General features: G+C 38.7%; 1 protein-coding gene across 1 annotated transcript in view; it reads right to left on the bottom strand.

Annotated features, from left to right (window-relative positions):
* LOC129095116 (adhesion G-protein coupled receptor D2) overlaps positions 1-27845 on the bottom strand; it is a 54447-nt gene that overhangs the window by 4349 nt on the left and 22253 nt on the right. Inside the window, exons 20-21 of the mRNA XM_054603495.1 lie at positions 6291-6332; positions 1851-1904 (exon numbers count right to left, since the gene is read on the bottom strand). Coding sequence (XP_054459470.1) covers positions 1851-1904; positions 6291-6332 — 96 coding nt within the window. The remainder of the gene's footprint in view (positions 1-1850; positions 1905-6290; positions 6333-27845) is intronic.

Here is a 27845-nt window from a genome sequence, read left to right as displayed (position 1 = left end):
GTGCCAATAGCAATATGTACTTAAATTGTTCCCTCAATATTCAAACAATTTTCATGTTGTCTGCTAAGTTATATAAAACACATTTACTCTGATGCCATGTGCACTGATCTGATACCGTAAATGACTGTTAATATATCAGTCTGGTGCTTGACCTTCTCAAAATAATCTGTATTACAAACGATCATCCGATCAGATCCGAGCGATCTGATGACCTGAGCAAGGCTTAGTATTGGCTGCTTTCAACGTTGGTGATCAAGGAATAAAAGGGATGATGAAAGTTTCAAATTATGGGTATTAATTTAAATAACCATTTTAAATTCTTAAATTGCAGTTGCAGTGAAACATCCCATTGGGTTAACCCTTCGGTCGTTGCAAATATTACAACATATAAACCCCTCTATCTCCGACAAGTGCCATTCGTCTTCAAATGACCCCATATGCAGTAACACCGCCAAAGCTTCTTTATCCCTCAGCCGGCAAGACACGATACCCAATCCTATGTTTTACAACAAGGGGATATATAGGGGCATGTGCGGTCATCTAGAGCCAAATGTCTCCTATCTAACCAAGGGACAGGTAGATACAGTATTTCAAGCAGGATTTATGGCACAAAATAGCATTAGCTAAAAACCGTCAGGCGGCAGTGATGGCTAAAAAACGCATTCTGGTAGCGGAACCCAACAAGATTGGAAAATTGCCACCACCAGAGGGGAGAGGAAGCAGTAAAAATGACGGTAGATGGGGGGGATCTCACTGATAACATGAGCAGCCAATATATCAGACTGCACCTGGCAACAAGGGGCCCCAGGGGGGCCCCCCCAGCCCAACCGCCCAACACACAGACACACTCAACACTCTAATTTATCTATTTATTTATTTCATTTCTCCCCATCCTTACAGTGTCCATCTCTGAGGTTGGGGGTCAAAAGGAAGTAGGGGCACCCTGATATTTTAAAAGTCAATCTGCCGTTAAAAATGATTTCATTCCTTCTTCAATGACCTGAAGCGTGAGGTTGGGGAAAATTGGGGGGGGGGGGGCATATGTGTGGGTCAGGGTGCAGAGGGAGGGGCAGGACAAAGTGTTGCCGGCCAAAGAGGAGTGGACTTAATGTGATCACTCATAAGGGACAAGATGCATTGTGTGTGTGTGTGTGTGTGTGTGTGTGTGTGTGTGTGTGTGTGTGTGTGTGAGACGGGGGCAAAGGAGAGTGGAATGATGAGAGTCTGTGTTTGTCAAGGTGCTAGGGTCTATAATTGTCCGTATGTGTGTGTGGTATGTGCGTATGTGTTTGTGTGTGCCGGAGACTATTAAGTACTTTTAAAGTGCTTTGTGTAGGCTGCAGTATGAGCTTCCTAGGCACACACACACACACACACACACACACACACACACACACACACACACACACACACACACACACACACACACACACACACACACACACACACACACACACACACACACACACACACACACACACACACACACACACACGCAGCATCCGACCGCCTCAGCCAAAGAGCAGCGTCCAACAAGGTATAAATACTGGCTTGACACTTTAATGTCAGGGGTTGGCTTGTCCTGGATTAGAAACTTGTAACCCACCACGGAGCTTGACATTGCTGGGATGAAGGTGCTGCAATAGGCAGAGTGAGGAAGGGGGAGAGCTATTACGGGGGGTCCGTGTTTGATGTATAAGGGCATCTAACATGGACTGTCGACTAGCATTGTTGCTCAGAGGCCAGCTTTCATTGGCAGGGAAAAGTCGGTCGCACCAATGTGTATCAGAGACACAAAGACATATGAAAACACACACACTTAAAAAAAACAAAAAATGCGGATAACATACTGAAAAATTTAGTGCTTTTCTCCTCTCCTTGATCCTGTTGACCGTGCTCCGAACCTGAAAGAGAAGGGGAGAGTGAGAGAAAAAGAGATATGTGTATCTGACACAACGCTCAATGAAATACACTTGCAATGGATCAAAAAATAATAATAATAATCTTTAACAGCAAACAACTGCGAGCACCCAAAGTGTAAAATGGAGAAAGGAGAAGGGGAGCAGAAGAGAAACAACAAATTTGGAACGTTAGTTTGCAGGTGCAAACAGCGGTTGGGGAGGTGTGTGTGTGTGTGTGTGTGTGTGTGTGTGTGCGTGTATGTGCGCATGTTAGTGTGTTCCAGTATGACCCAGTGGCTAATGGGACTTGAAAGTGACACATAGAGCTAGCAAACTAAGGAGACGACTTCAAGCTATCATCTGTCAGCATAGAGCGCCGGGACCAACAAATGGAGCTATTGGAGGAGAAGGGACCGCCCTAGCAGAACAGATTACATTTTTACACTCCGGATGAAACAGTGTACTGGACGCCTTCATTTAACACACACTATACCAGACACAGTTTCCATAGATATTAAGAGCTATACAGTATACATGCATACAGTTTGAGTATAGACTTGTAACTAAACTAACCCCATACCCTAATTTGTAATCTACATACTAATTATTTTTAGAATAAAACAACGAACAACGAATACCTATATTAAATGTATTATATTTCACTGATAAATCTTATGGATAAATCTTTCTTTAAAAAATGTAATCATAATTTTATGGGAGTTATGACAAGTTATGACAAGTGACTAATAATTAATAGTATCAACAAATATTTCTTTGTAAATATTTTGGTAATAATATAACAGGATTCAAGACAGCAATGTAGCAATTTAATCTGTCCCTTGAATACATTTATGCATGAATTAACCTATAAAAGGAATGAAGAAACTTTGTCTAAAATAAAAACAAAAAAATATTATATTTAAAAAAAAATAATGTGATGAGATACCACTGGTATAAAAAGAAAAGTCAAAACTCTAAAATAGCTCCTGCATTTTCTAAAGGAAGGCCGGTGTAATAATAAAAAATACGAGAATAAACAAAAATAATTATTTTGTCACAAAGCAGTCGCTATTAATTAATATATTTCCCTGCTAAAAAAAATGAATTACTAATACAATATCATAGGTCTGCTGATTTTTTTTTAATCAAAATATTCTGGAAAATTACATTATAATTAATTTAATATTTGTACATCTTCATTTTATTTTTTCTATGATCAACTTACTTGATACAACAACAAGAACAATATACCAAAAAGGAAAATAAGAAACAAACAAAACAGCAGGAATTACAGTGTGTTTTCAGTTAAGTAGGATGAAGTCTTTTGTGAACAGCCTCTGGCACTTAAGAGGTCTGTGTGTGTGTGTGTGTGTGTGTGTGTGTGTGTGTGTGTGTGTGTGTGTGTGTGTGTGTGTGTGTGTGTGTGTGTGTGTGTGTGTGCGTGCATGTGTCCGTGCACATTGACAGCGCTCACTGTAAATTTGTAGCGGATGGGCACTCATCACTACAGCCCGTCCCAGCCCAGCCCACCACGTTAGTGAATATGCATTATGGCTTATGGCTTCATTAAGTTGCAGCGTGTTATAAATTATGACACCACACTGAACACACACGCACACAGTCTCAAAGCCGGCATGTGTATACAGAGGATGTTTTGCATACGTTGAAGGGCCACATAATGAAGAGAGCCCGAGCATCGTGACAGGGCAAAATCAACAGCACCAGCATTATGTTTCCGAAATCCTCCTATTATTTCTGACAAGATACGCAGAAGGCCATCAACGCGGTGCAGATGTTGGAGAGACAACGTCTTAACACAACCTAATGGGAAAAGTAAGTCCTGGGGATTTCATTGATATCAAAAGCAGCCGGCGTGCTGAGGCAATTACATGACACAACTTAATTAATCATTTGACAATGAGGGGAAGGGCATTGTTTTAGATGATCGTTATGTGTTTAAGGGGTTTTGCGCACACTCAAGGTTTCGAATGATGCAAAGCGTGGCTCTCCATGTAAATGGGCGCTAAGTGATTACCATATGAAAGCAGCGCGCCTGACAACACCTGCCGACATCCTTGGCGCTGATGGAAATAAAAGGTCATCAAAGCACGGGATTACAAGGTGACCACCAAGGAAAAGCTAATTGCACTGAATAATGGAAAGCTATTGTCAGGTAATTAGCAATTAAAACGGTGCATTTTGAGTGCAATAGCAGCAGACGCAGTCTGTCTTCCATGCCATAATGGTAATTTTTTAGTCTGGAAACCAGCCTCATGAATGGAGCGTTTTCCAACTTTGAGGCACTTAATTCCACACCTTTCTTTAGCATATCAAAGTAGATTTCCTTCACACTACAATGGCTAAAGACTGATTTGTACCAGGTTAACAACTAACAGCAACTCTGAAAAGTTTTTTCCTCACTCTATAGAATTATGTATGTGGTAATGTGAGCCTCAATAGATAGAGACAGAGCAGGAACCTTCCTGCGTCACGCTGGCCTTTCCCTGCCACTCATCTTACAGACAAGAAACAAAAAACTTTTGATCTTTCCCATGCAATCTTTTCTTTTCTATTAAGCAAATATTTCCTTTCAGGTATCAAGGAGTGTGAAACCTGGAGCCAGCAGTGTGCCACATGCTAGACCAGTTAAAGACACAAAACAAAAGGTTTCGCAGGTTGTTGATGAATAAAAGAGTGCCCCAGAAAAGCTGCTGAGGGTTCAGAGGAAAAGAAAGACATATGTGTAGATCTGAATAATGGCAAAATTACAGATTTTTTTTTTTTTTATGTTAACAGAGAAGTGTGGTCCTTTTGAAAAACGGAACATGTACATGAGCTGCTCCCATGGTCAAGGGCAATGAAAATGAATTCCCAGGCACTAAAAAAGCCACTTAAGCAAGAATGCTGTGTTGATTTATTTTACAGTGCAAAAGGTCAGCCCTCCTTGGCTCTGCATTGTCGGTGCATCGCCTATGACTCAGGGACAGATCTTCATGCTGTGGAGAAAACATGGTTGATGAAAGAAAAGAGAAAAAGGGAAATGACAAAGGACAGGAAATGCAAATGTTACATGTGAGATGTCCTCTTCAATAGCGAGACAAAAAAAAAGATAAATAAATCGATGGGGAAAGGGGAGGTCGACTAATGTAATGCTTATTTTTAATAATAATAATTGTAATACTTTAAAGAGCTGGGTTACACACAACTATGTTACTCAGCTCCTTTAAACAAGATGCTTGTCAATATACGGTGACAATGACCTTGTACATTTAGTCAAAGCTACAAGAGGCAAATGAAAAGATAAATTATGTTTGTATTCATCAGAACTGAAGACTCGTCAAGCAAGGTTTATTCCAACCACAGAGGACACCGTTTGTAAGATTAAATTTAACTAAAACTGTATTTACAGCTGTGATAGCAACTATCTTTTTTATTTATAACATCTTGTGTGATTCTCCAGAAAACAAAACATCCGTGCTTGGCTCAAATACGATTTTGAAAATAGACTTCTGCATTTTCCGAGATTTGGCTTAAATCTGTTTATTTGAATTGTTAGGCAGATTTCCCCTTTCTCCACAAAGTTTCCAATGGGAAGTGTCTAAACATGAAAAATAGACCACAAGTTTAGAAAAATAGTGCTGTATTTTAAGAAGCCTCAGATGCAATATCACCTATGCACATCTAAAGTTAACCCTATTTACATAGACTAAGAGCTACATTTGACCAAGAGTGATTTTCATCACTTGAGTCTCATCCATTAAATCGTACCTCTCTGTGTCTCACCACTCAACCAAACCCTCCACCCCTACACAGCTGCAGCATATCTAAATGGTAATAAAGCAGCATCTCAATACAATATGTCCTCCTTCGTTGCATATTGTTGGTTGCATATTGCTTTTATTTTTTTTGTCCTACTATGGTTACTGCTTGGGGCCCCCGCAAAGCCCTGGCCGGCGGCTTTGTCAGGATGCTAAATGGAGGGCCGTGAGTTTAAAAACTTAAAGAGGCAGTGAAATATTAGCCAATGTGGGTGAGGAATGAGTGGCTGAGAACCGCGGCGTGTCAGTGTTTAATGGTCGGACTCGGATGCATATAAGTTAGTCCAAGCATGAAGGGCAGTGGGATGCTCGCGTGGAAACGATCGTCGCCTCCCCTCCTTCCCATCCCTCCTCCCATCCACAGACACACGTTCGCACACACACACACACACACACACACACACACACACACACACACACACACACACACACACACACACACACACACACACACACACACACACTCGTACTGTCACCCCCCCAACCGCACAGCTTTTAAGCAAGGAGCCCATCAGAAACTTGTCATTTCTCTCATTCACTCCGACAGCCTTGAGACACAATGCAGACTTACCTCTGTGTTGTACACCCCATATATCAGGAAGATGAACAGGCCCTGCAAACGCAGACAAAGAATGAGAGAGAAAAAGAAAGAGGGAGAGAGAAAAAGAGAAGGAGGACAAAGTTGTTACAGTTGTTTTCTTTCTTATCCTCTTGTAAGTAACAAAAAGACAAAAGGTAATGAGTGAAGCGACATGTGCGAGTTAAGTCGATCTTTTTCTCTTTCATGGCTTCACAGAGCTGAAGTAGGCTGTACCAAGAGAAGAAGTAGGACTTAATGAGTCCAAATTTGGGCCACCTCCGTAAGGCTCAGCTTTTGTCTACATATTTTTGTCTACATATTTTCACGCTCCTCATTCCAAGCACCCACTAAGCCATCAAAGGCTCAAACCCAAGGTTCCACATAGCTTTATCATATAAAAATATTTAATGCATGTGTACATTATGTGTATAATGCAGAGAAACACACGGATAAATATCTATGATTGAGAAACAAAAGACATCAAACACAGAGTTCAAGCTCAGACATATATATATATACATATATATATATATATACATATACACACACACATAACCACACAAAGTCCATCCATGCATTCACAAACATATGCAACAGACACAAATAAATTAGGAGGAAACAAAGAGAGTATGAACACAAACACATGTTAAGGCGCACACACACACACACACACACACACACACACACACACACACACACACACACACACACACACACACACACACACACACACACACACACACAGGCACATAAAGAGCAACTCAGGCCAGACGAGACTATCAAGGAAAACCATTGGAGGAAAGCGTAGAAAGAGAGAGACAGAGGGAGCATAATGAAAAAAATGACACATAAAAGAAGATATTTCATGTTCACAAAACTCCACGGCTAGTACCCATGGCCCAAGAATGCCATGCCCTTGGATGCATAAAGGCTGCACTTTTGGTCACAGAAAAACATCTATTTTTCATTCCAATCCATTGTGGCATCCATTGAATGTACAAGCTGTGCATTCGCCTTCGGGCCATAATGTAATACTGTTACCTCAATGGAAACAGTGAGAACAACATTCTCAGAGCACCGATTGAACTGTGCCACAAAAGATGTACCGAGAAAAATGAAAAGGCAGGTAAAATCCTATAAATTTCAAGGCTGATAGATACAGTAGATTCTTTGACAAGCCAACAGGACTTCGACAGTGGGGTCTGGCTAACACAAAAAAAACTTTTAAAAGTACATCTCTCTCCTTTCACCGCTCAGTATGTGTCTGTGTTGCTTCATCTTTAAACGAAGGTAAGGACACATCCTGAGGACAGGCGGCCACAACCTGGTCAATGCATCAATCAAGTTCGAGTTTGGAGCATCCAATTTTTGCCAGAGGGAGATCTCGATGCATCACCATTGACAACATGATTTGGGGGCCCATTCGGAGTGACAGGCCGGCGATGGCGACATTGACGACCTCTAGCCCAAGCCTCTGCCCGTCCACCTCCTACTGGCTGCTCTCCTGTCCTCCAGGGACGGAATTGCCCTGTCTGTCGGGCTGTCAGGTGACATCTTAGGACATCCATCCTCTTTAAACTGACAATCGCGCTGGTCTCTGACATGCTGAAGACAACAGCCATAACAAGGGATCTAAGGCTCAGACCTGCGATTCTTGCTCTACACTTCTTACTTTAAATTGCATGTAATGTTCGCTACAACCTTATACATACATACAGTGCAGAATGTCTTTAATTTAAGACAACAAAAAAAAGATTCTTGCTGCTCAACAGCACAATATGACCATGAGGGGATTACCATGGTTGTTAACAAATACCAGAAATTGCACTCAAGATGAGATTTCTGGCTTTCAAAACTCATCTTCTAAATCATAGTAACAAAGTAACAAATCAGTAACTGTTTATGAATTCTTTATGGGCTGAAAGAGTCAAAAGCCTTTCCATTCAGTGTTGTTTTTCCCATCCATCCACTGAACTTTATGGTTCCCTCTATAGATAAATATCTTGTGAACAAACTTAGTAAAAGTGTTTGATGCCAATTCAAACCAGATTTCTTTTTAGTCTGGAGTGTATGATTTCAATTTTGTTTCATAATTATTCTCATTATCTACCCAAGATCTTCCTTGTTGCCAGTGTTTTGGTACATTTTCTAAAAAGAAAAAAAAAACAAGTTTAATGAAATCTTAAGTAAAGCGGTAAAAATGTAACACCAAAGTATGGTTTACATTTTGTGTTGATTATTAAAAAAACTAACAAAACATTTCACTGTTCCAAATGTCCAATAGTAAAAAAATATAATTGACAAACCTTTGTGTGGATAAGGGTATACTTTTACTGGGTATCATCTTTCTTCCATTATTTTCTTATTATCTTAGTCCTCTTCTGTTAAAATGCAATGCTATTGTTGGGTCAGCTACAGGCCAATGTAGCTCAAAAACACTATCGGGCATCAAAATGAGAAGCTTTCCAAGACAATTTCAAAACATGATAAGTTCTGGCCTTATTTACCAAATCCTACTGATTACCAACACAAATAAACATTATTAGATTCCCCTAATCGGCTTTGTTCTGCCAGAGATAATTGATCTTTTAACTCCACATATTGTTTTTATTTCAGAGGGCAGGCCTCCATGATATCAAACAAACTAGGACAACCACTTCAGAAAATAGAGCCTCCCCTTGTCTTTGAAATAAACTATTTTGTCATTTTATTATGTGATATAGGCTTACTAATAACTACATTATAGGTACTCCATTGAAGAAAACTGTTCATCACCAATACAGTCTCACAAAGGCATCCTGATAAAGGCACTACTAGAACGCAGTTATTATAAGAGTTTGAATGTTTTTACTTGGTTCAACAAACGATTTTTAACAATGGAGTAAGACACCAGCTAGATAAAATAGGACTTCTTTTTTTCTTTTAAATCAACACAGTTACAATCACGACCTATAATGTCCGTTGGCATATTTTAAACAGAAGCAAAGTGTTATACATAGTTTAACATAACACACTGTTGTGTAATTTGCTCTTTTCACCCACACAAATACACAAGCACACACATAATAATAGACAGTGGGTGGTTAATTTGCAACACAGACCCTATTGTATTGCATTAGAATTGCAATTTCCAACTTATTGTTGCAATTTCATTATCATGTTTTTGATCATTCCTCTTATTTGTAAATAATATTTTGTTGTGTAGTGTACAAAGTGGGGAGAACATACTGTGCACATTAGGAAAAATGATCTATTAAATTATAATTGAGTTAAAAATAAGTGGCGGCACAACAATAATGATGAATTGTTTAAAATATTATTTCATTAATATTCCCGCTAAAAACAAACAAAGACGAAAAATGGGCCGCATTATTTAAATGCATGTGTGCTTTTCTAAACCCAGTCCTGTTTCTTTTGAACTCACCGGCAAATGCAACAAATTTATGCAAAGAATGGATTCAGTTGCTTTCAAAGTATTGCTTTACTGTACATCAAACAGGGGAGCATAAATTAATTAGTATCCAGCTAATTAGGGAACAATTGTATGTTTAAAAAGTTAAAGCTAACAAACACTGTGTTTGACCAAAAACATTATTACCCCAGAGAGATGTACTGTGCTGCAACACAAGACAGAAAATAGCATTTGTTTAAACGAGAAAGCAGAAGGAACAAATCAAAGTTAGCGAACGATTTACTTGTCAATTCAATGAAACCGGGATAATGTGGTTCTAACCCTTGTACTCGTTACTGCTGGATGTTTGTAATGTCAACAACCTCCTCTTGGAAGTTCATCATGTCCTACCTCTTCTGTCCTTGTAACTCAGATAATTGGTAAATAACAATGTTCTTATTATCTGCCTATTTAGATTTACAGGTATTGTATTATTAGGTTTAATGCAGTTTGAATTCCCATTTTCCATTATCTGAATTAGTTGCCAGGGAGCGGAACTGATTGGAGACCTTACACATGTTTAGTCATGTAATGTTATAAGGAGACAATTCTGAATGATGATTTCAGTGTTTAGCAGAGGGATCAATTCCACAGAATAAAAGGATGTGGATGGATGCACTTGCAGCTGCCAGGATCCAGCCTGTGCCCTTTCAGTTACAATTAATGGGCAGCGTTTGATACTGATGCAATTCTTATCACCGATGTAAAGTTACATATTCATATTTAAGCACATTTTATGTACAACAAAGTGCTATTCTTTTCTTTTTTATAAAACATCAAAGGCAATTTTAAAAAGACAACACAAAATAAATAAAATAAAGAATTTGATAATGACTTAAGGCCAATTCACGTATTGACTGACCCATAATTTCTGCTTTAACTTGCAATGTGCACACAATTTCCTCTACTGTATCTATTTCTACAAGCATTATTAAATTCCAGCTCTGATTGGTTTTGCTAAATTTTGAAAGACACTCTTCCAAGTATTGCTATACTAGAAAATTGTATTAGTGGAATTGATAAATTCAGCAATTTTCTTGAGTGAATGCTGTTCTGCTTAAAGTAACTCATTACACGAGACCTCTACATATGAGTAGTCTGTTGTTAAGAGTTTTTGGGATTATTTATGTAAACCTGGCATCTTTTCTTCATGCAAAACAACATAAGTCGGGGCAGCTGTTCAGGCTTCCTAAAGTTAGCCATAATGCTAATTTCAGGCAGCTTTGAAATAATCATGTCTAAATTGATTTCTTGGATCCATAAATCTCTACAAATTTGATGGCAAGTACAAGGGTAGCCAATTCAGAGAGCGACAAATAGCCAGATTAATGGGAAATACACCAGGTTGAAATAAACGGCAATCATCCTTCAAGTCTATATTGGCAGTCACTCCAATGACTGAACACAATGTAATAATTTCATCAGCTCCACTAATCAAAAGAAATGTTACACTGGTGTCAGGCGTGTAGCCAGATACGGTTGGTCACATCCAATAAGATGTCCTCAACGTCAAACCAGTAGTGCAGGACAGTAACTCAGGGCTTTATTTATGTACACAAAAAACTGAGCCCTTTGACTCTCCAACAAGACATTTTACAAAAGTTACTTACACAAAGGCCATTACCTTTGGTACGGGTTAGCCTGTTTGGTAATGTATCAAAGTTGCATTCTTCATCAATACATATATTTCCATATATGGACCACCCCGAAAAATGTCTCTTTTACAATATTTATAGGCCTTCAGTGTGTTGTGATCAGCTACCTCTATGTTCAAAGCTCAAAGTTAACTTTTCTTGTCCTCTAAGACTCTATGACTTAAATCACATCATGGCCATCTGATTTGGTTAGTAGTACAATATGTTTGTCAGAAAGGCCCCTCTATATGATTTGTAGTAAATGGGTAAGAACTTAAAAAGAAAACACAGGCATCGTCTTTAAAAACAAAAATTATGTTGGGAAAAGCACTTAAACTAAAAAACAAGTTTTTAAAGAATCTTTCCTCCTTTGGTATAGAACAAAAGTAAAAAGTTTGACTCCATCTCTGCGTCCCATGTCTAAATAAAAAACCTTTCATAAAATGAGATGCCTGTTTTATTTCGTTACTCATGAAAGTTATTGTAAACCACATGATCCACACAGTTTTTAGGAGAACTTCAGGCACTGCCACTGCTCAGTGTCAAAAATGATTTAGAACTTTCTAACCTTACATCAAAAATCAAAATAGATATACCTTTCACAAATGACATCTTTCGATTGGGCCGACAGCTTTCTCTTAAGTAGCTGAAGACCACAACCCCCACATCCTTTTAGAGAATTCCAGGCTTCAGTGTCACCCAATGCCAAAAATGAGAGCTATTTGACCAAGTTGAACCCAACGTCAAATACCCAAGCCTAAATTCAAACACACAGAGACACTTTTCACAAATAGAGCTATCTGCATCCCCACTTGGCAAAAAAGAGGAGGAAAAATTCTACCCTTGCACCTGGTAATCATTACGGAAATGAGAGACAGAAGAGGTTAAAACGCTGTGATGGGGGGAAAAGAAAAGAAATTCACACTTCTGCGCTGGGGCTTGCTAATGTCTCTGACCCCTCCACGCATAAACAGTTTAATTAACATGTATACATAACTTTCACTTTAACTGCTCATGGCATGTCAAATCAAAGTGTCTGTCAAAGCTGTGAAACAGGGAGTTGATACTTTGCAGGTCCTCAGTTCAAATCCAGCTCTGTGTAACTGCTCCAGCTGGCCAGAGAAGCTGGCAATAAGACGCAAAGGCAGACAGACAGGCAGGTAGATGGGCAGCCTGCAACTGTGTCAGTTTGATGAGGTAAACACCTCCCAATAAAAGCTTTGTAACACCCAGCTGAGCTTTGCTTGTTTGATGTTTTCAGAGGAAAAACAAAATACAAACCAAACATAGAAGAACTCAATTAAACTTTTTATTCAGGTTTAAAAAATCCAGGTGACATCAACACAATCACTCAAGTCCTAATTTACTTTATCTTTCATTTATGTCTAATTTGAATTGCAATACCTTAAAAGTTAACATTGCTGGTAAAATTGCAAGCAAATACGTACAATCCTGGCAAAAAAATGCAGAGGCCATAATGTCCATCCAGTATCATTAAACTCTTAATTTGGTTCTCTTGACATTGACGCTTTACAGTATATAGTCTGTATATGAGGGTGGGGCCGGGATCAAAGTTTGTTTCATGTTTCCATCCTGATGTACAATATTAGCGAGAGCGGATCAGTCATTCTTTGAGAAGAGCTATTAGGGCTCTCCCTGTTTCTTTCCCACACACACATCCAGTCAGTTGGGCTGTCACTTTGAGGAGGGGACCTCCAAGCCAGCCTGCCTCTACAGGGTGTATAGCTACAGAGGTAAACCGAGTCTGTGTACACACACACACACACACACACACACACACACACACACACACACATACAAACAGGCACACACTGAGGCCGGCAGCAACACCAGTGCTGGTGTGTGATGGCTCTGGAGAGGAGGGAGAGTTATTAGCTTAGCCCTGAACCACCTACTTAATATAGGGGCCGGCGGTGATTGCTAACAGAGCCTGGCAGAGGTGACAGCTTTTGGCCCTGCTTGAGGAAATCCAATTGAAAAGCAGCCAAGAGGAACAACAACCCCGAAACAGATGTTGCTCGCTACCACTGGCGCAACTTTGGTACACACAACCCAGCGGCAACAATCTGCGATGGCAAATCTGACACACAAACATACACACAGCGGACACAGAGTGGAGCTCACACACATTCACTGTAGGGCCACTTGAAACTTTACAAATACATTTAATTCAATTTTCACCTGTCATCTTAAATGAAAAAAAATATATATATATATATCATCTACTGTTTTTTTGTTTGTAAAATGTAACACATATAATGAGCTATTAAGCCCATAAATCTAATAGATAAGAATAGCAATACATTAAAGAATAATAAATTATACGATAAAATAAAATAAAAAAAATGACATCAAAATCTTTAAAGTGTTCAATTCAAAGCATATAGTATATTGCCTCCACACGGCTCTCAACATTGTTATGGCTGAGCCAGCAGCTCTCTGCTAATGGTGCTAACAGTGCTAACAGTGCAAACTCTGGGAAAAGTACTGACAGAACAATGGTGTTAACCTGAGGGAGAACGGAGGGTGGGTGCTACGCTTGATCTAAATGTCGTATAGAGCACTTTTTAATTAAAATAAAACATCATCCCAAAAGAATAAAACACACCACCAAACGAAAAACACAAACACACACACTGGGCATTTCCCTCCACTTTGAACATGAATAAAAGATCCATAAACTGCATCAATCCAAGGTTAGATTCTTTATTTCATGGTAGAGCAATAAAACACTCTGGCAGCTTACCCAAAAAAAGAATTAAGAAAAAAAAAGTAAAAAGAGAATGAAAAAAAATCACAGAAAAATTTGTAAGTCCGTTAAAAACATATATATTGAGCGGAGGCCAAAACAAAACCATTCCCCCCAGAGAATACACCCACCCAACCATCCATCCATCCAACTATCTATCCCTCCCTTTCTTATCTTAACATCTCTGGCGGGGCATTTCAATGAAAACATAACGCGCAGGACCTCAAATCATTACAGCCCCTTGCTCCAATATTAATTGAGTTTGGCAAGGCTGAGCATGCCTCAGTCATAATAACATTCATTTATTTTTTTCTATTACCGCTACTGAAAAAAAGAGCAAGGAAGAGAGGGGAGAGGAGGAGAGAGATAGAGAGAGAGAGGGGGGAAAAATGGGCTAAAATCAATTCTGACATATCTTTATTGCCAGTCGATGACAAATGACGGCACATTTGCCATTGCTCTGGCATTGTGTCAGTGTTTGTCATATCGATTTTACATCAGACGGACAAATGTTATTGATGAAGCTTCCAAGTAACAGATGAGCACTCCATTTTACTTGTTTTAACGTTTAAATAAACTGATGGGTTTGTGAGGGGTTGACTTATGTTGCGAATCTTTCGATTTGCTAATAAACATAATATTAGATTTATTTTTTTTTCTTTGAAACTAACTCAATTCTCAGGCCTTTATACAAACCGGGCCTGTTGGGAGTGGGTAACTACACCCTGAACCTGATCACACTGCACACATGTGGTAATGTAATGGGGGGCTGGTAAAGAGAGCACGGAGAAAGAGAGTGAACTGTAAACAAACTAGCTTTTAAACAAGACAATTTAGGATTGCGTGTCTTAGGCGCCAAGCAAAACACAGCCATGGAAAACTGATACAAACTTTTAACACATGGGTCAAAGCCGGAGTCTTTGAACTGGTGAGGGAAAGCCCGCTGCAAGTGCAAAGAGCTGTTTAATTAAAAATACTTAGGTATACAACGGGCCTTTCTGTGGCGCCCCCTTGTCAAATTGTATGTGATCCAACTGTCAATCTCCGAGGGTGTTTTCTAATTGCATAGTTTTCCACTGACAGAGAGGAGAAAAAATGTTGGAGGAGAACAAGTCCTGAGGAACAGCAGCTGGGGACTGGGTTTGGTTTATAGAAACGGTATTCATGGACACACATGTGCGTACACACACTTGCATATACACATGCTCTGTTGCATAAGGTGCCTGAATAAATGACACTACCATATGTACTGTATGTATACATATATATACGTGTGTATGTGTATATATATATATATACAGTACAATACAAAAGTCTGGATATATTAATATAAATTGAACACTTCCACATTGTCAACATGCTGTTTATTTGGAGCATATAGAAGCCTTAAAGAGAAATTTGCCACCTTTTATGTGGTTGTCCACTCAAGAGTTGATGGTTAATGTAGTCAATTGAAGCAATAAATTCCTCAGTGCATGCAATTTTGACCGAGAAAGCCGAGGTTGAAGCTGCAAAATCTGTTGTTCTTCCTTCCGTCATTTGATGGAGATGGAGAAGAGGAAGAACTACAGTGTTTTTGGCTGACTCCGATATTCAGTCGTATTTCTCCAAGCCAAAGATATGCAGCGAAGAGGTAGAGGTTGCGTCTGCTTTAACCATGTTTGGCGAAAGGGATCCTACAGGCATCAGAAGAAAGTGCACATAGCATATAGTACACAAAGGCACTCCTGGCACGGCACCGCAAGCAAAATAACTTGGCTTTATCTATCAATATAGCACGCACTGAGGGATTTATTGCTTTAATTGACTACATTCACCATCAACACTGATTGGACATCCACATTAAAGCTGGCAAGTTATCCCTCAGACTTAAATTACATTCAGAAAGATTTCATTTTAAATAAACTGGTCATCTGGGTACAAACATACCCAAGCAGCAATTCTTCCCACACCAAGTGGTGGAAAAGTCCAACATTTTACAGAAACACAAGCACACCCACACAGCTTTGAAAGTTCAGTGAGAACTATTCAACAACATTCAAAGCTTTGAATATCTTTACAGAGAGTAAAAGAGCATCGGAACTGAGAGTTGGGGTAATGAAGGTGCTGCAGCAGCCTTTATTTTCTGTAGGCCTAGAAATTAAAAATATATAGGCTAAATTATTTTCACTGTCTCAAAACCTCCATGAAGTTTGATGTGTATCGGTAGATCCTTGTAGGTCTCCTGTATGAAATGGCTGTATCCTCACTGACCTGCATTATTATAAACCCTCTTCCTCTCTTCATAGTTCTCTTGCATTAGCTCCCTTAGGCTGCTTCGACATACAGAATGCTTAGGGTGTGGCTGCTTTAATTTATTGACACAACTAATCAACAAACCCACAACAAACAGCACTATTTAAACACTGATTTGGACAACCATTATTACCGCAACAGTCAAAGCTATGAAGCATTCGGGTCAACCTTACCAGATACGTTTTCATAATATGCAATAATAATAATCAGTGTGAACAAATTACATAATTACACAGCACAGCAGTCCAGAGTGGCAGGCACATTACAGGTGGTCAGCGATTGTTAAACAAGCAGTGCTGAAGCAAAATCCAATGCAGCATAAAAACTGTATGAGAAAGAGTAAGTGAAAGGGCTGAGGACAAATAAAAAGAAGGTGGTAACACGTTTAATGTGAGGTTATTAATTCAGGAATCTAAGAAGAATTCTATATTAACACACAGCTGCTAGCTCGCTGCTAACACTCTGGCAGAAGGCTGTAGCGGACACGTGTTACCTTTATGCTAGATGGTATATTACACACACCAACCCCCCAAGATACCAACCCTTGCACAGGTGTCCTCACTGACTTCCCACCTACCAACACTTAATTTCCTTATTAGGAATACACAATCCAGCCAAAGGTACAGTTTCAAGGAATCTAAGAGTTCTGTGGTGGCGTTGGAAAATAAATTTGCCCTTACGCTACCATGCCAACTGAGCCTCCTCTTACAATTTGTGTGTGTCCCTAACCTGTGGAAACAAATATGTGGCACAAGGTTTTTTGCATAAAGAGTTTACGCTTAGCTTGGGGAACCATGGGATGTTTACCCTTGGTCTATTCTTTTTGAGCTGGTGTGCCATGTGTCTAGTTATTCATATGGATACATTCGTAGGCATGAAAAACAAATTCAACGTCACCTTAGAGATACACTTGCACACACAGAAACACACTGTACGCATACACAGTAAGGTTTGGACAGAACATCTACAATTGCACCGCTGACAAGTCTGTGTTGCAGTGCCCTTGACTAACAATGACAAATGGATACAATATGCAAAGTCTGAGCAAGTTGCTTTTGGGTACAAAACAGGAAAAAGATTGCTCCAGGTACCATTATGGGATGCGTTTGCTCTCCTGCTTCCCAGCTGAGGTGAGCCGAGCTGAGGTTAATGGCATGTTTCAAGATCAAGATGTATGTGGGTGAGAGTTTGTGTGTGTGTAAATATGAGCAGTGATAGTTTTATTTAGTGCATGAACCAGTCAAAGTTTCTTTTTGCAAATAAACCCCTTTTCTCAATAAGTGATTTAAACTTAAAAATTGACATCATAAAACTGCAAAAATGCTAAATCTTATCAAGTACATATTTTGTACTTAGTAGTCAAAATATCTTATAACAGTTAATAGAAGACACAACCACCAGTGTGATATATGGACTTTTTTTTTTAGACAATGCATCTTGTTTGGTAAAAAATACTACGTTTGAACATTACAGAATCATGACTTTCTTATACTAGTGAGATATAGCTCAAAATATGTTTTCTGAAAGGCCCAAACATTACATCTCATTTCAACAAATCTTACTAAGCGAGTTTTCACTTGTTCCAATGGTAGTTTTTTTTTTTTTTACATTTGACAAGCAAAAACACCTTGTATTCATTGCTTGTTTGTTTTTACTCATTTTGAAGTGGCATTTTTTTCCAGTGTACCCCAAACAATGAACATTAAACGAATATAAAAAATGTGAGTTAAAAAAAGGTTATAAAAGGAAATAAGTTAGGAAACATTTAAACTAAAAGGTATATTGGTCAGCAGCTTAGAGGACTACGCTGAAAGAAAAATAAAGTCCTGAAATTTGCAAAAATGTACAAGCTAAAAGAGGATCTGGAATAACCTTGTCTCTGCATGCGAGTTTGTGAGTGCATTGGGTCGTATGTGTGGTTCTATGTCTGTGTTCTGGTACAAACTCCTGCTTAAACCCACGTCTGTGTGTCTCTGTATCCATGTAATTGTGTATGTGTGCGTACACGAGTGTGTGCATGTGCGTACCTGCGTGCTACAGCACCACCAAGGTGGCAGGGTGTATCCATCATGATAAACCGGCAGACTCGGCGACTGTCACATGCAATCACACTTCACTACGGTTCGCAGGACTTCAAAGTGAAAATGAATGGTAGTTCATCGACATGAAGACTTCATATATCTTCGTTTTTTTTTTATTTTTCTCTTTTATTTTTTGGGAAGACTTCTCTCAGCCCCATTTTGTTGTGAGGATCACTTGTGTTTTTGTCACCATCTGAAATGCATGGTGGGACACATGGGTATTGAAAATAAATTCATCCATCCATCATTTTCTATCAGCAAATTTAAAATGGTTAACTCTTGGGCTTTCACTTAAATCAGACAGTTTGCATTTAAAAGGTTTTCAGGAATTGGGCTTTGCTTTTCCAATATTTCTAAGATTACATATGGGATAGAGAATTTATGAGGGAATTTATGAGGGAAGTGGATTTAAAGCTGCATTAGGATTTGGGTGACCACTAGAGGGCACAAAATGAGTAATGCTATTATATCATCTTATTAAGTTATTTTGGAAAGTTTTAGCAAAAAACTTCCTTCCAACAATTCAACAGAAAGAGAGGAACATTTTTATTACCACCTGTCCTTTTTAATTAACTCACATTTTAGCCTTGTTTTATTCTTTTTTCAAATTCACAAGAAAAATACCTGTGTTGGCTTTTGTGAGGAAGGCTGCTTATGATTTAAAAGATAAACAGGTTTGTGTTTTGGCAAAAGTGGCTGAAGATTCAAATGTAATTTTTCACCACGACAGGCACACAACTTTTACATTTCAGGAAGTAATTTTATGAGATGTTAATATAAGAAATACATTAAAAAAAAGCTTAAATATTTCCAAAAGAAAAGCGCCCTATTGGATGTCAATTAAGTGTAATAATATTGACATGATCTAAATTTTAAATCAAATAAATACCCTGGTGGTAATGCTGATAATTACAGTGTCCGGCCTTTTAAGATTGAAAAGTCTACATGGCATTAAGCTTTAATTGAACATGGCAAGTGTTAAATGTGATAATCATCAAATTTGTAACCACTAGAAAGTCAAATGAGCCATAATAACACCAGAGCTGCAGCTGCTGCAGCTCTCTCGCACCACGGCCAGGCTTGCCTTTAATCTAGTAATGACTCTGAAATGGCACTGTGCTTTAAAAAGCTGTGGAGATGAGACTATAGGTCTCTCTCTCTCCCTCCCTCCCTCCCTCTCTCTGTGCGCTGGCCCAGGCCCTGCTCTCACTCTCCAAGCCGTTTGATTGGCACATGCTTTCACTTAATGAGGGATAATTACTAAGGAAAACAAGTGGGAGACCACATCTGCTCAGTGTAAAAAGAAGTCCAGGCCTGGTGCAATCTGTCAGATGGGGCTTTCAGGTTGTGTGTGTGTGTGTGTGTGTGTGTGTGTGTGTGTGTGTGTGTGTGTGTGTGTGTGTGTGTGTGTGTGTGTGTGTGTGTGTGTGTGTGTGTGTGAATGTTTAACCCACCTACAGCTGCCTCCCAGTCCAACACAAACCCAACAAGACCCTCCCTCTGCCCCGTCCCGACAAGAAGCAGATTAATAGGAATCAGCATGTGGCTGTAAACACTCACAGGGAAGAGTGCATATGTATGTGCGCTGACACGCATGGGAAATGACCCAGGGGGTATCTGTCGGGGACAAGCCAGGGGCCACAGCAGGAAGGGCAAGAGGCCAGTGGAGACGATCAACATCAACATCCCAATCAGTGTCCTGCTGCCTGAGCTGTTGTTCCCCAGCTCCCATCGCCCCTGTTTTGTTTTGTTTACTTTCACACAATGCCGTAATGGTAGTAAAATACACAGGTAGCTGTCCTGTTCCCCAGACACCTCCAAACACTGGCGATAAATCATCTCTGCATGGGATTTACATTGTGCTAAACGGTCTCTTAATGAACTGCCCATGTTTAAAGATAGTTATCTTGATTGTTGTCTAACGGTAGTGCCGTAAATCAAAGTTTTAAAGGGGCCCCTGTCATGTTTGAATGGAGTTACTGTTAAAAAATGAATTGTTTGACTGGTTAAATTACAATTTATTGCATTTTCAAATAGCTGTTCATTTAAAAACATGTGTGTGTTTGTGTTTCAACACTCAACACATCACGATTGAGTTTGGTTGTGATATACTGTACACTCGTCAATTGTTTGGCAAACTATGGGTTGATGGGGATTTATTGTGACCATTCTATAGGTGAGGTCCTTAGCTTAATTTATGCTCATAGCTCTTGACAGCTGCCTCTCAACAATGGAGGATATTTCCCATCTTGCCCCTGTTAACCTCTCCAATGTTCAACCTTTTCATTCATAAATGAGTATAGAAGTGATTTGATTAGTCAGTTACACAACAATATTATCTCACTTGTTTTGCCAGTTTACTAAAGTATTAACACGGTGACTAAATATCCAATCAAAATGTCTGACAATTTTTGACAATGTCGGACTTTATACACATTTGTAAATTTACAGTTATACTCTTCTTTGGTGAAAAATTAATCATTATTGTAGAGACAACAGAAGACCAAGCCTTAATAAAGTCATTATTAAGTTTAAATGAAGTGTTTGAATTCATTCAATAAATAGTTAGTTGTCTTGAATATTTTTGGTATAAACTATATAATATAAATTTAATCAGTGGTAGAATTGATGATTTAAAAAAAACATAAAAACTGAGTAATATATGATTAAAGAATAGTAGTCCTTCACTTAAGGGGATCAATTCAGCTGCTTTATGTGTTTAGTTAAACTATACCTCTCTCAACTTATGAAAGACAATTAACTAATTCTTAATCTTATTTGATAAAAAAACAAAAAAACTAAATCACATTTTCTATTTATTGAAATAATCTAGAAACAGAAGAGAGGCAGCGGCGTTTATTTGATCCTGAAGCAAAAAGGGAAAATGGCTCTGATGTAAACTTGAACTGATATTTGACAGCCTTTTAACCTCTCGACACCCTCGACCCCTCCTCCACCCACCTCCCTGCCACCCACCCACTACAAGAACAACAGGGTTTTTGCTTTCTTGCCCTGTGCTGACCCAGTTCTCACTAATTACCAGCAAAGTATACATCAAAGCCGGGCAAATCTACACATCTGCTGCAACGTGGCAGGGTAAGGAGAAACCAGGACTATCTCTAAACTATCCACCACCAGCCATCACCGATATGTGTGTGAGTTTGTGTGTTAGCGCACACATGTGAAGTGGTGTCAGCCGATACAAAAGGCAAGGCGGTGAACTTATAAATAGAACGGTCATTGTTTCGACGTCGGTAATTTCGGGTGTCGGAGTTGTTCCTGTGTGGGTTGGACAGGCGACGGGAGGGGATGTGGAGAAGTGAGGTCATGAAGCTCAGAGTCAGCTGATGATAACATGCCCGCTGACATGCATTTACGCACACACGCAAACATAATATCATAGAAACACACATGTATCAAGAAAATAAATCAAAGCACGGATTAAAATACAAACAAAAAAGTGCAATTTAGGCAAATTTGAGGACACTCATTCTCTCTTGCTCCTTTTCCCTCGCGTCCACACACACACACAGAAGTGCAGACATACAGGTATGGTAGAGAAGGGGCAAAGGGAAGGGATGGTTTGCTTTCTTATGACACAGGCTATTACAAAATTGAGCTGGCAGGTAATTCTAAGGCAAATAAATGCCAGCAGGTTTAACACAAGGAGAGGTCTTAGGGGTGCCGGCGTGAGCAATGACAGGAATTCTCTCGCCTCTTTTGACAGGAAGCCTATTATTCTCACCGCTTTATTTTCCCAGGCCAGATTTTAAAAAAACTGATCTCTCCGATAGTATTTCATCTCCCCCCCAAAATCAGTCCTTTCTCATCTGAATTACTGGGACCACTTGCTCACTTTTGCTTGTCCGTCTCTTCACGCAGACTTAATATTTATAGTAGAAGAGAATATAGTTTGATATTTTTTAACAGCTTCTTTCACTGAATTTGTTTCAGCTAGTTTTAAGGGTACTTTGGTGACCATTTTTACAAGAGATTTTCTGTACAAAAACCTTGATGCTAATATCTTGGATTAATCCTATGTTTGTTCGAAATCACCCCTTCAAGTAGGTGAACATACAGCTTTATGAAATTAATAATAATATCAATGCTGCTTAAACTTAAAAAAAATAAAAAAATACAGCAAAAGATGAAAAGAGACAAAAAGGAAAAAAATAAGTACAAGTTGAGACAAAACACACTATAAATACACTACTTAAAAAAGCTGCGCTACATCCTCATTATAAGTGCCATCTCAGAGAAGCGTGGTGGGAGTCAGCGCTGACCTTGGTATCCCGTTTGAATATTGTTTTAATGCCGCGGCTGGTAATTGAAGATGCAACGCAAACAGTGGACTCCTTTTCAAAGGGAAAGTTATTTTCCCAGGCAATGGGAATGCAAACAATCATGTCGTGCATTTATTTGTTTGTTTTTCAACCCCATCTCATAATTATCCAAGACACTAATTAAAATGTGGATTTATAAATAAATCTCCATGATTTTACCTATGACTACATTAACTTAAAAGTTTTCATCATCCTTGTGCAGTTTTTGATTAATTTATTATTTTTGAATAATTCCTTAACCAAACACATTGAAATCATTTTGTCTATAAGCATTATTTGCATTGATTTTTATCAAATTGTGAATTTTTAAATATTTAAAATACATATATTTTGTGTTTAATTAAAGGCTACTATTAATGCAAAAATGTGCATTTGTGTAGTATTAGAAAGCAGAAAGTGTATCAAGCATATATTCTGTGAAAATATAAACCATTATGTATACAGTATATACATAAACCAAATAAAAACCATTATGTATATAGTATATAAATAAAGTATTTCATTCCATTAAGTGTAATTTTGTCAGTCAAATGTTAAAAATTCTTTGTATGTCCTATTTATCGGTTTGTCAGAATAGAAGTCAACATGAAGTATGTCAAAAGAGGCCAGCTAAAATGTATATTTTACTCTGATAAAGATATTCCTAAAAAAACCATAATATCCAGAATTGCTTGCAGTCCAAGTACTAATGGAGTGAACTCCACTTCACTAGTAGAGATGGACGTTGTTTTAAATTCCTGATGTGAGATACAGCCAACTCTGAATGAGAAAGACAAGGAAATATGGTTCGTGCTTTCCCCAAACAATCCAAAATGAAAAACATTTCCCTCCATAATCTGAGCGATGAGAGGTTTGCCATGTGTGCGTGTGTTTGCTCCTGCACGTGTCCCTCCCTGTATGCGTACGTATACATGTTCAGTGTGTGAGTAGGCGGCAAGGACCCGCTAACAACCAAGGTTATACAGATGTAAGGTTTGCTGATATATGATGAATAACACCCTCAAATTACCGGTGTTTAAAATCCTAGTTGATTTTCATGTCAAAATGATATTCCTTATAAACTGTGAACAATGTTGGAAAACGTTAGATCCATTATTCATAAATCCAATTTTCACAAAAATCTAATGGGCTGATTTTAATATCAGCTATCAATAAGTCAACATTAAAACATGCAAATAATGTTGTTGTTTTTTTGCATGTCTTTCTTTCATTTTGTTGGTTCATTTTATCTTTTGTTCATCTCTTGTTTACTGGCAGTAAGCACAGCCACTAAATATTGGTGATGGGTCACCTTGTTTAAAGCAGCTAGTTACCATAAATAATTAATTTAAAAAAGGGGGAAAACACCTGTATACATAACCTTGCTCTGGTTTCAATGCGAGGTGTCTTGTCCAAGGTGATCTAAAATATATTAAATTTACTTTTCATCCCTGTCAGCAAAGTTATGGTGAGGGGATCCTCATAATAAATAATAAATATTGGCAAAATATCAGCCAATGCATCTTTAACCATTTATTATGAATCCTCAAATAGCGGGTGGGCCTCAGCTACAACATGTTATAGCAGGAAAAAATAAATAGAGAGGCGAAGCATGAAAGGAAAAAGAAGGTTTTGACTAGGCCGGTTGTGCAGGTCCAGATGAGTGGACTTGAGATGACTGAGTGGGAAACTGGATCCAAGTTCTGTTGGTTTTGTTTCTTCTGCCAAATGAGAAATTAAAATAACTTCTACCTCCTTGGTCTGTAGGGGGTGGGTAGTGTTGACAAGTGGTTACACACACTATGCACATGCACACGCATTAACAATACTTATAAGGGCATTACATTAAAAGCTGGCCTTTGATTGGAGGTACACAGTCACACACAAACATAGACACAAACCCAACCACCACCCCTTGGAGGCTTTTGGCTCATGCTCAGCACAAGCCGACCAAAACCTCCTTTCATCCACTGGTTTATTCTCTACTTTTGCACTCAGCATTTTTTTTATTACTTACCTGGCCAATTTATCAGAGAATTCTCTCTAATTCTATATTGGACAGCATGGGGTTATTGTTAAATAAAAGGTTGAAATTATAATTTGTAGGGGGAATATTTTTGATGTGCCAGCTTTTTAGGACGTATGAACAACCATGCTACGAGACAACAACAAATTCAAATCACATCTGATTAATATATGCCAATGTCAGGTAAAACAGAGACCCCACTATAGATCCACTTACATGTGATTTGTTTAGTTTTCTAGATCAACAACATGGGTGGAGATGGCTTTACTCTGGCTTTTACAAGAGCCTCAAAACTGCAGGTCGACTCAAGGTAATATTAAGGGCACACTTTCTCCCACTTATAGTATATAGGAAAGTTTTCACTCTTGTGTACCACCTGTTAAGGCCTAAATTCCTAAATAAGAGCTCCCCGTAAAATCATCTGGCCTTAGATGTTTGTTATTTTTACTCTATTTGTAAAAAATGCATAATGGCAGAATAAAAAAATACCACATCTAGGCAGATCACAGACTGGTTCCTACACGTGAAAATCTTGGAATCAAGATTGATCATAAAAATAGAGGTATGTAATTGTAAATGTATCATTAGCATAGAATGAGCATCCACAAAAAAGTAATTTACGAGTGAATCAGAGAAAACTGTGTGGGATATAAACATCAGAAAATGTATCTCATGGGACACTTTTCCTTTCACTTGTACTCACTGTGTCTTTTATGGGTGGCAAGTTTTTCTCCTGTATTACAAAAACAATTTTGTCGTAGCTGAGCTAAAGGACCGAGAAAAAAAAGAAAAAACACCCCTTCTCAAACAATAACTTCTGAGGCTGTAAAAGCATTGTTTACTCACAGAACAAATCTCCCATACGGCCAAAATCAATAAGCAGAGCAACACCGTATTGATCACATCTATATCTTGGATACACTCTGATGTCATGCTCCACTAGCCAAGTGTGTGAGTGTGTGTTTATGGAAGATGGGGGTTCTGCATTTGTTTCAATGGAAACATTGAAACATAATTTTGAAGCCTGAAGGTAAATCTATGCCTCAAGTAAAATACTTATTTTACAGTATTTATCTTTGCATTATTGGGTGTCTCTGGCTTTGGATGGTCTGATGTGAACCAGTGCATTATTTGAATACCCATTAACAACTAGTGACAACAGATACATTCTTGGAAATTAAAATAAAGCACTGATTGAACTTGCAACGAACTGTCATGCAAATAAAATAAAATAAACTGTATATTTTTAGAGTTAAGAGTTAAATAATTCTACAAATTTACAAAAATTGCTTGTTTATTGTAAACCATAAAGATAGCTGTCCTTTCACAACGTGCTTATTAAAATAGTGTTACAACTTCAAGCTGGTGACACCAGAAAGCGATGTCAGTGGGGTCAACACTGTGTACCATTTTCTTTTGAAATTCTGAATTACTAAACTAATATACAATTACTGCATTCATTCACAGCCATATACAGTTTATTTCCTAAAGTCGGATTTAACCCTGAGTAAAATGATAAATTTCACTTCTAAAGCTTTACTGAAAGCCTGTAAAACCTCGTTACCACTCGCCAGCCTGTTCATTTCATAAGAAATACAAAAACATGATTGTCATCAGTTCCTGTGATATAAAATACCTTAATGCGATCTGAATGAAACGGCTCAGCTAAATTCTGTCGTTGATTTCTCTACATTTCCACACTCTAATGACAAGGCACAGGGTTGCCCTCCACAGGCAGCAAACTGACATAACAGGAATAAAAGGACACATTCTTGACAAATACCACACCTGCAAAAGTTACCAAAACAAACCACAGGGACTCACTTGCACTCTCTACAACTTGCGGAGGACGAACGTTACCCTAACATTTTCTTTCTGACTCACTTACTTCCTTCACCTTTCTACTTTGATTTCTCCCTCTCCTCCTTTTTTCTTTTCCCCCACCACCTCCTGCTGCAGCTCAAAGTTATTGATAGTTTAAAGTTATGGGCTAATAATAAGATGGACACTGCATGGCCAGGAGCCTATTATACCCAGGTAATGGATAGCGGGGGGGTTTTGAATGACATTGCCCAGAGATTGGATGACGAAGGGTGGAGCGATTTATGGGCCAACCAAAGAGCCCCCGTCCCTCTTCTCTGCCACACGCACACACACAGCACCCCAAGCTATTTATCTCTAGCTTGATAAGGGAGCAGATGAGGCATGCCTGTATTTATGGTGAAGATGTTCATAAAAACTACTGGCTCAGAGTAAAAAGTTAGAATCGACTCAGAGGGACAGCACATAAACTCAAAACTCTGTATGCTCCTGTTCATTTTTCCAATGCAAACTACATGAATACGGTTCTCTTTTGTTTTTGATGATCTTGTTTGAAATGAAGTGTGAAGTATCTTTGAAACCCACTCATTTCAACGATGTATGGATGTTGACAAAATAATAATTTGACTTCTTCCTAATAAACAAAGTGTCTTTTGACTTCTTAATGTTACTGCATTCTAGAGCCTCCACACGGCTCTCAACGTGGCGTCGGCTGAGTCGGCGGCTGGCAGCTAACGGTGTTGAAAGTGCTAATAGTGCAAAAAAAAGGATGACGCTGTAATTAGTCAGGACAGCTTTAAGCTAGCCATTCGGGGACACTCACAAGCACTAGCAGGCCCTAAAAGACACACACATCCAGCCGGGCTATGCAAATAATGCATCGAGAAGTTCTGCTAACAACACACAGAGGGAAACCAACTTCATTCTCTGGGCAGGTAGACATTACTCCACAATTTTGCAATTCTTGTTTGCGGCTATATATATATATATATTCTGCGCACATCATAAAGAGAACCTTTAAAAAAATAATAGCATATCTCTTAAACTGCATGAACTACATATGCAAAAAAAGTGCTTAACAATGACCAGCAGACTAGTTAAGAAAAAAGCAAGCATGCGCTGCTGTCTTCTTGTTTTGGCAATGCC

Source organism: Anoplopoma fimbria, chromosome 8 (genome assembly GCF_027596085.1).
Source record: "Anoplopoma fimbria isolate UVic2021 breed Golden Eagle Sablefish chromosome 8, Afim_UVic_2022, whole genome shotgun sequence".
Lineage (NCBI taxonomy): Eukaryota > Metazoa > Chordata > Actinopteri > Perciformes > Anoplopomatidae > Anoplopoma > Anoplopoma fimbria.
Note: the sequence above shows the minus strand (reverse complement) of the source record. Positions and strands in the feature narration are given on the sequence as shown.